At 33.7% G+C, this 10,100-nt stretch overlaps 1 protein-coding gene across 1 annotated transcript; it reads left to right on the top strand.

Annotated features, from left to right (window-relative positions):
* Positions 1-649: 649 nt before the first annotated feature.
* Positions 650-7,306, top strand: LOC107765066 (GDSL esterase/lipase At1g71691-like). Its single transcript, XM_075254365.1, has 5 exons — positions 650-1,147; positions 2,854-2,978; positions 3,653-3,892; positions 4,765-5,017; positions 7,012-7,306. The coding sequence occupies exons 1-5, from the start codon at positions 757-759 to the stop codon at positions 7,230-7,232; spliced, it is 1,230 nt and encodes a 409-aa protein (XP_075110466.1). The 5' UTR covers positions 650-756; the 3' UTR covers positions 7,233-7,306.
* The last annotated feature ends 2,794 nt before the right edge of the window (positions 7,307-10,100 follow it).

Raw genomic sequence — 10,100 nt, 5'->3', positions numbered from 1 at the left:
AACCTCTAATTGAGCAATAATTACTCCACCTGGCATATTTTTCCTTAAATCCTGTAGCAGAGCAAGCATAATGTGAATGCAATTCAAAATGTTCTACATGACCAAGATTATTGGAATCAAAGCTCATTAACTGAACACAAGAGAACAGAAAAAGAGAACAGACCACGAAAAATAACTCTTCTCTGCTCCCAAATATTGCTTTTGGCAAATTAAATTTATTTCAAAATATTTGAATTTAAAAATAAATGAAAAAGTCATTTATCATTTTTTTTTTCAAATATATTATCACTGCTTCAATTAGTAAAAAGTTAAAAAAATAAGACATTTAAAAGAGATATAAAGGATAATTTAGACATATGCTATAACAGTTATAAAAAAAGGCAGCTCGATACACAAAGCATTACGTGTTCACGTAAGGTTCGGGAGAAGATCACACCCAGAAGTATAATGTAAGTAGCCTACCTTGATGCAAACATCAATACTGATTTAACAGTTATAAATATATTTATTAAGAAGTGTACAATACTTGCATTCTTGCAAAACCTTGGCGTATCTTTCAAAGAAGCATGTTTTCTCCTCTATAAATTGTGTATCCAAAGCCCAATCTCTCAACTCCTAAAACTATCACCCCCCTCCCCCCCACAACCCCTAGCATCTTACATATAAAGCAAAGAAAAGCAAAAAAAAAAAAAAAGAAAAAGAAAAGAAAATAGAAACACTTGAGGACACAAAAACAAACACACACACATACACAACATGGCTAGGTTAAGGGTTTCTTGGTTTTGCATGATGTTATTTTTGTTGACAAGTTTAGTTCTAGCACAAACACAAGGCGACGATGATGATTACGATGATGCATTTGCTCCAGAGCCAAGTCCATCAGATGATGGATCTCCGGCTCCAGTAGCAGACGATATGGAGGCTCCGGCACGAGCACCAGCACCGGTGACGGAGGCCGCTCCATCAAGTGGGGAGGAGAGGAGAGCTTTGGTGCCAGCTTTGTTTGCCTTTGGAGACTCTTTGATTGATAGTGGAAATAACAATCGCCTGTTTTCATTTGCAAAAGCAAATTATTTGCCTTATGGCATTGATTTTGGTGGCCCTACTGGACGTTTCTCTAATGCTTACACCATCCTTGATCAGATTGGTAACTCATTTCATTCCTCACTTCTTCTTTTTCTTTTCTTTTGTTAAATAGATTTAATTTTGCCTGATGTTTTTTTTTTCTTGTTTTTATTATTATTATTATTATTATTATTGCTGGTATTGTTGATGTTATTGTATGTGTCTCTTAAATCTTTTTGATTCTGTTATATATATATATATATATATAGATATATATATATATATATATATATATGTTTTGATATTTATGGTTCTCTCTTTTTCATTTCTCAGTTGTTTCTTACTGTTTGGCCATTAAAAATTTCACTTGTTTCCGGAAAATATTTTCACTTTTATTCGGAATCAATGTTTGGCCTTAAAATTTTTAAATTCAATTTGAAGTTAAATTCTGAAATTTTTCAAAATTTTAAAAATTTTAAAAAGCTATTTTTTACAATTTTCGCTCCAAATAACTCACAAAAATTTAGAAACAATTTCGAATTGTATTCATATCCAAACACAATTCTAATTCAACTTGAATTTTTTAATAATAATTTTTGGAATTTCACAATTCTTATGTCCAAACGGCCACTTAATTATCTGTCCTTTTGTATTTTAGGTTCTCTCTTTTTCCTTAATTAATCGAATAAGAAGCAATTTTTTTTTTTGGTTAAATAAGAAGCATTTTTCAATTGCTTTATCTTTGAAACCTTTAAAAGCTAAAAATAATATTTTATCGGTATGTATACATCTTTTCATTTTCTAGAAGAACTATGAAAATAAGAATTTTTATCTTTTATTCGTTTTATTTTTTGTTCTGAATTTATCTTCGGAAAAAGAATATATATTCATGGCGAAATTTTTTGTTTTGAAAAGGAAGGAAGAATGCCCCTATTTATTTCTGAAGCAAAAATATAGCATTTCCGGTTTCAAGCCTGAATTATGATTTATGCCTTGTCTTTCTTTATTTATTTCTTTTTGTATGGATCTTAAAATTAAAGAATATATAGAGCAACTAATTTCCGAACGTCAAAGTGTATATTGATGATATAGGACTACTATATGGAGAATAATAGTTTGCACCAAACTTCGAATTGAATTCATATCCAAACACAATTCCAATTCAACTTGAATTTATCATAATTAAATAATTAATTAATTTGAAGATATAATTAGTTAACTTGGTTGGTAAATGTTCATATATGTGAAAACAAATGTCATGCATTTATTGTTTGATTATACTGACTTAGCATAAGGCCAATATAAGATTCAAATTCACAATGTATTGACTATTTTGTTTTCACTTTACTTAAGACAAGTGGTAATTAATGCATAATCCAAGTCTTTAAACTTTTATTTGAACTAACGGCTAAAAAGTTAAGTCTCAAGTACTCATGATCTTGATTATGCAATTTTAATCGTTAAAAGAGCTTGATTAAAATTTTAAATTAGTGCTTATATATAGTGATGTTATTCCGTGAAAATATGAAGTACACAAACAGTCGTTTTTAGGGCCGTTATTTAGAGATTAACAAGTATTTATTTTATCCTGAAAAATTTGGACTAAAAATCTTAATTTCAGACAATTCAGTATATTTGTGTCATGAAAAATTAATCTGAAAAAGTAAAATTCGGGATAAATTGGATAATTCCTAAATAGTGGAGTACTAACTTTTTAGAGTATTATTTCTACGTGATGAAAATAAGTTCCTACGTACTTTAATTACTTTTTATTATGTAAAAATGCAGGTGACCTTCTGGGATTGCCACTGCTTCCACCATATTCGAAGATATTCAACGTCGACAAAATGCGTTTCGGAGTTAACTATGCCTCTGCTGCTGCTGGTATTCTTGATATTACCGGCTTTCACTTTGTAAGTATATATAATCAACTCTTATATATATATATATATATTATAAAGATTGACTTCACACAATTAGTCTAGTTAGAGATAAAGTTATCAATTACAATGTTTTTCATAAAGATAATAGTAATTGCATTACAAGAAACCTAATTGTTTAAATATTTTTTACACTATTAGTCAGGGGCGGCTACAAGTTCGGCGAACCCAATAGATTTGGTTTAATCCATATATTTGTTTTGAAAAATTCATTGATTATTTACGATTTTTATTAATTTAGAACCCAATAACTTAAAATGCTTAAAATTTCGAACCCATAAGCTTGAAATTCTAGCCCCGCCTCTGCTATTAGTGCATAGAAGGGGAACCTTGGAGCAATGGTCAAGTTGTCACCCCGTGACCTATAGGTCACATGTTCGAGCTGTGGAAACAACCACTGATACTTGCAACAAGGTAGGTTGCCTATATCACACCTTCTTGGGATGCGGCCCTTCCCTCGGATCCTGCAACTTTACGCTGCTAGTGTATAGAATTAAACCAGTAATTCCAATCAATAATCAAATATGTTTAACCAATATGATTTATAAGTACATTGTGATAATTGGTTAATTTTTTTAAAAAAAAGTCGAATAAAAAATTAAAACCGCAAAAGGTTTTTATTTGAACTAATGATTCTTGTTTTTCAGGTGGAGCGAATCCCATTCAGTTATCAAATCAAAAACTTTGAAAACACGTTGGTGAGTTTGATAAAAAATATGAATGCACCAATTGTGGAAGAGGCAATTCCCAAGTGCATATTCTTTGTGGGAATGGGCAGCAATGACTACCTCAACAATTACATTATGCCTGCTTACTTTACTCAAGATGAATACACTCCTCAAAAGTTTGCTGAATTATTGGTTCATCAATACAAAGAGCAATTGATAGTAAGATCTCTTCATTTCTTTTAATCATTCAACTTAGCCATAGCCTGGAAGAACTTGGTTATAGTTTTTATGGAGGCGGAGCCAAGATTTAAAGTTTATGGGTTCTGAATTTGCCACGAAATCTATAACTCATCTTGGTTGCTGGGTTCGTAATTAAATATTTATACATATTTAATGAATTTTCTAATACAAAAAACCAAAGGCGGATCCAGGATTTTAGATTCTATAGGTTTAACTTCTAAGATTTTTAGTATTGAACTCATTGTATTTTTTAAATTATGGATTCAGTCCTATCATTTGTTGCAATTTTAACGAATTTTTACACATAAATCTTTATATGCTCCACGTTGAACGTAATGGGTTCAGATGAATCCAACGGCCAAACTCTACATCCACCCCTGAAAAATACAGTGTTTAATTAAGCAAAAGTGATTGGGTTCGGCCGAAATCGTACCTCATAGGCTAGTTCCACCTCTGAGTTTAGAGCACCTTATTTGCTCCATCTTTTACTTGTCAGTATCATTATTATTATCCTTGTCTTATTCTTCAAATTTATTACTAATGTTTTTTTTATTTGGGTACTAGTTAATTTGACTTTTGCTGACTGTACTTTTCCTTTTTCTTTCTACACTATTTTCACCGTAACTGTTTACTCGTGCTTTCTTTTAAACTGGTTTTGAAAATGTTTTTCTGGACAAATATATATCGGAAACAACCCCTATTCCTTTTACAAGATAGGAGTAAGGTCTGCATGCACCCCATTTTTTCCAGACCCCACTTACGAGATTACATTTGAGTATCAGTTGTTGTTGTTGTAATCAACTTAGTAGGTACACTACTAAATACAAGTAAAAATCAATGTTACCATGCAGAAATTATATGATCTTGGAGCTCGGAAATTTATAATTGCTGGGATTGGACAAATGGGTTGCATCCCATTCTTGCTAGCAGAAAGTTCAAATGGTGAATGCTCAGAAATAGTGAATCAAATGGTGCACCCATTCAATGCTAAATTAAAGACAATGATCATGAAACTCAACAAGAGTGAACTGCCTGGTGCCCACTTCATTTTCCTTGACATGGAAAATATGTTCAAAGATATCTTTACCAACTACAAGTCCTATGGTATGCTTCATTTATTTCCCTCTTTGTCTTAGTAAATTCCACTTTATATATATGAAAAACATATATATTCAAGAATATCCCTTTTTAGCTAAATAAACTCCAGTCCATATAAAAACCATTCGTGGCAAGGGATATTTCAACTCTATCATCGATGAAGAATGTAGTAAAATGTGAACTTGATGCGAATTGAAGAATCCAGTGAACTATCAAGTTTTGGAACGTAAGTTGTGCCCGAAATCATTAGACTGAGGGTATGTTTGTGAGGACTCATGAACCACCCAGGACTAGGTTGGGCTAACCATTTTAAGGCCCATTGAAATGGTGGGCCTGCTCAGTCCAGCTCGTCAAATACCAAATGCCTGTACAGGCTGGACTGGACCGGCCCGGCCCATATTGACAACTCTTGGTATCACGCATCACAAAAAAAATGTGAAGAACAAACTGCATCTCATATTCTTCAACTTCTTTATGACATACTTTGGGCATTTTAACTGCTTATTTATACTGCACATTAAGAATCCGAAATGTTATTATTTAATTTCTTTTTTCAATCCACTTTTTTGTCCAACAACATTTCTCAGCTAAGTCTTTGCCCGACGATATGGGTCTTAGTTTTAGTAATTCCTAACTAAATTTAAAAAGCAATTGATCTGCCCAAGTGAAATAGAAAATTTGTATTTAAATAGTAACTAGAGGTAGACTGAAAAGAGGGAAAATAAGTAACGAGTAACTTCCGTACACTGATTGTATAAAATTAAAAACTATGAGATTGTTTGAAAGATAATTTTCGGTAACAGAGTAACTTTTGTACATCACATTTTGATTTTCTGATTGCTTTGTTCGTATCGCTTTTTATTGTTATTTCCTGCTTTTTACCTTTTTTGAGCATTTTTTGCTCTTTACCTTTGTATTTTTTCCGAGCCGAGAGTATATCAGAAACAACATCTCTACTTTCTCTAGGTAGGGGTAAGGTCTGCATACACACTACCCTCCTCAGACCCCACGTGTGGGATTTCATTGGGTTTGTTATTATTATTGTTGTTGTTAGTCTCCACAAATTAGGTTACACTGATAGATAGTGTAAATTTTTTTTACACGATATACATGTTAAATGCACATATGATACTCTCTATGTTTCACTTTATGTAACGCATATACTATTTGGAGAGTCAAAGAAGGTTAACTTTGATCATATTTTTTATAAATATTTTTTAAATATTTTTTTTTTTTTGGTGTAAAGAAATTTTTTATTAATCTCTCAAACATCAGTATACATTTTCTATAAAAACTGTACAAACTAGAAGAAGTCTTCTAGTCGCAAAATACTCTACCTTCCTTCCTGTTCTATATCATCTTAAGCTAGTCTCTTACATACAATTGTTCTAGCCAATTCCTACTGTTTCTTCCTTCTTTCCATACATTCTGCATCTTCAGTTTAATTTTGCATTCCTGCTTTATCTGCTTGCATATCGATTCTGGATGCATCACCTTATTGTTCCATACTGTCTCATTTTGAACCTTCTATATTGTGTATATCAGTGCCGATATTGTTGCAGTAATAAACTTTCTGCTCAGTTTACCTTCCACATTCCTCGTCAATTTCTTCCAGACATTTTCGATATCTGGATTTTGAATTCCTTTGCCTAGCCAGTTTAACAGCAGCTTCAAACATTCATTCGAAAACTTGCATTCAAAGAAGAGATGTTGTATTGTTTCCTTGCTTTCACCACATATTTCACATCTTGTCTCTGTGCATACTCCTATCTTTTCTAATCTTTCTCTTGTCAGCAGTCTTTGTGTAACTGCTAACCAGCATATCATGCTATGTTTAGGGATGTTTGCATTGCTAAATATTATGACCAGTAGTACTTTTGAATTGCTAAATATTATGACCAGTAGTACTTTTGAATTGCTAAATATTATGACCAGTAGTACTTTTAATGGTGTATTTAGATATGTAAAAAAGTGATTGATTGTGATTTTATTTTGGACAGGGTTTAGTGTGACAGATCGTGGGTGTTGTGGGTCAGGGAAAAACAAAGGGGAAGTAACTTGTCTTCCAATGCAAACACCATGTCCAAACAGAGATGACTACTTATTTTGGGATGCATATCACCCCACTTCTGCTGTCAACCTTTTGCTTGGGGATATGGCTTTCTATGGAGGTCCCAATTTTACTTTTCCTATGAATATTCAGCAACTTGCTACTCTCTGAAATTCAAGACTATGAAATATAATGTAGTAGTCATTTTTTTTTTCCAGAAATATAATCCAGGTCACCCTTGTTATGGATGGTTATTTACATTTGTTAGCAGTGATTGCTGAACTATAATTTATAAGGATATTTCCTGGATTCTCTTTTCGACTCTTCTCGTATACCTTGCATCTTATACACTGCAAAACGAACTGCAATTAGCTATGAACTTCGTTGCCGATCTGTCGCTAAATTGCTCGTAGTTATCAGAATCTTTTGATAATCTGTCGCTAAATAAAATTAGCGGCAATTTTTTTTAATGTAGCTACATAATTTATCCGTCAATAATTCCTATTTTCTTAACAGTGTTATGTGATAGTATTAATGCTTTAGTTGCAAATTAGAATTATTAACCCCCTCTGATCTATATTATTTGGTGTTTTTGCCTTCAACACACCCCTTAAATAACCACTTACTCTAGGGAACTAAGAAAAGTTTTGAAAACATTACCCTTAATTAAATTTACACAAGGAAACATGCATATTTAGAGTGAAAGAAATATGGCATAATATTATGTGCATATCAAGTGCCTTTGAAGAAATATGGCATAATTGTTTTGCACTACATTGGGTTTACCCTTGATATTATGCAAAAAAATAGTTCCTAGGATGTCTGCCTACATGATCTTGTTTACAAACATCGGAGGAACTGCCAAAACTTCTGTTCTTCCAAACATTTTTTTTGCTGCTCCTTCCTTTACGAGGAGGTCCGTTACCTGTTTCATCTCTCTGAAATTATGTCCTAGTGTGGATTCCCCAATTGCTCCATCAGTGATCTGCATTAAAAAAGGTAATAGAGTTATAGTAGAGGTTTCCGTCTTTTAACATCCTTACAACTTGTTCAGAATCAGTGCTAATTTTAAAAGGGTGAAGTTGTGATCAAGAGCTATTTTTAGATCTTGCCAGAGGGTATGAAGTTCTACCTCTATACTAGTTGTAAGTGATATACCCCTTATGTATCCTAGCACCCAGTCACCTCCGTTGTTCCTGAAGACACCCGCAACCCCTTCCTACTCCTGTTTTTTGGGCAAGTAGCCCCCTCTGTGTTAAGTTTGTAGGAGCCATTAGGTAGGGGTTCCAATTTGATGTATATTTTAGTATTTTTTTCCCTTGTCACTGTGGTGGACAACAACATGGTAATACTCTATAGCTCCCGTCAATAGAAGCATTGAAATGCATGTTCTTGACCTTATGCCATGTTTGTTCCCAATTGATCATTGTAAGCACAAGGTATGGGTGACAATCATGGTTTGTACACTCTTGTATCAGAGATAGCCAGAAGATTTTTGCATTGGTGCATTCAAAGAAAATATGATTAATGTCTTCTACTCCAGATGAGCAAAATAGCATATGGGGCTTACATTTAAGCCAATGCTATTTAGGTGCTTTGCAGTTGGCTTTTTGTTGTGCTGCATCATCCATGTGAACATTTCTATTTTTTAGAGACTTTTAATTTCTAAATCCAGCCAAAAGAATCACCCTGGCCATTACTAGGGTTCAGCTTAGAACTAATAAGGTTGTAGGTTGACTTAGTACTAAAAAGCCCATTACCATTAAGGTTTCAGATAAGCTTATCTTTGGTGTTGCTTTAATTAAGGATGAAAGCGGAGTGGATATCACTTAAAATATCCATGGGAATGGGGTAATGAACAACACCAAGGTTCCATTCCTCATTGTGAATGATGGATCTTATCTTTATGGTCAAGTCAGAGTTATGTCAAGGTCCATGAAAGATTGAGTTTAGGGGTTTCATGTTGGGGATCCAGTTGTCAACAATAAAGTTGACTCTATCCCCTTTATGGACAACCCATCTAAATGCCTTAATACATGCATTCCAACCTTCTTGTATGCATTTCCAAATCCTAATCTTTGCTTTAGCCTTAATTTGGCTTTTACTACAGTACTTCCCCATTAAGACCCTAGCCCAGATTGTGTCACTGTTTTGATATAATCTCCAAGCTAGGCTGCTGAGACTTGCTGTCACGCCCCAAAATCCGAGGAGCGCGACCGACGCTCAACCGAGTAAACCCGAATGAGCAAGCCTATTAGGTTCCATTCTACCCAAACTAATTTATGGTTAAATAGGAGATGGACTCCATTAATCAACTTATATTACAATTATCAAAAATATTACAAGAATTATACATCTTTGCCAAACATAAATATTTCAACCTTAATTCCAATACCCGACACTACCCACAACTTGTCTATGGAGCCTCTAAATATAACAGAAGAATAATATGGAAATGCCGGCAACAAGGCTCCGGCTATACCTCAAATACAAAGTACATGAAGAGAAAATGGACTAAGATACATGACATGATCCCGGGATAGAGTGGGGCTCACCAAGTCTGCTGGGAAGAGGATACTGCTATCACTGGTCATTGCCGCTCGCTGAGGAACAACCTGTATCATAAAACGATACAGCGCCCCTGGAAAAAAGGACGTTAGTGCCATTGAATAGCACTAGTATGTATAACTAAACACCATCCAAATAGAGAGAACTATCATATAATAGCAAATAAACCTTTAACATCTTTTCATTAGAAAGACTTATCAAACAAGAGTAAAGAAATCATAAATGTCAATCAAAAGCTTTAGCAGTCACCATGTCATCAAATCGAAGAATTTTATGACTTTCACACAATTCCCATATCTATACCTTGGGCACTAAAAGAATCATACAATTTTCACATTATACTTCCATAATATTTAGTTTGGGGCATTCCACACTATCTATCATTTGTGAACAATACCACCGCTATCATGAGCGGAGTCCGATCTCGACCCGATCGGATAAGTTGTCTCATTTGAGACATTATCCCAATCA

Source organism: Nicotiana tabacum, chromosome 6, assembly GCF_000715075.1.
Source record: "Nicotiana tabacum cultivar K326 chromosome 6, ASM71507v2, whole genome shotgun sequence".
Lineage (NCBI taxonomy): Eukaryota > Viridiplantae > Streptophyta > Magnoliopsida > Solanales > Solanaceae > Nicotiana > Nicotiana tabacum.
Note: the sequence above shows the minus strand (reverse complement) of the source record. Positions and strands in the feature narration are given on the sequence as shown.

Bases quoted from the DNA above. Each gene is read 5' to 3' on its own strand.
- LOC107765066 (XM_075254365.1), top strand. From the start codon at position 757: ATGGCTAGGTTAAGGGTTTCTTGGTTTTGCATGATGTTATTTTTGTTG. The intron at 1,148-2,853 runs GTAACTCATTTC...GTAAAAATGCAG, and splicing joins CACCATCCTTGATCAGATTG to GTGACCTTCTGGGATTGCCA. The intron at 5,018-7,011 runs GTATGCTTCATT...TATTTTGGACAG, and splicing joins TACCAACTACAAGTCCTATG to GGTTTAGTGTGACAGATCGT.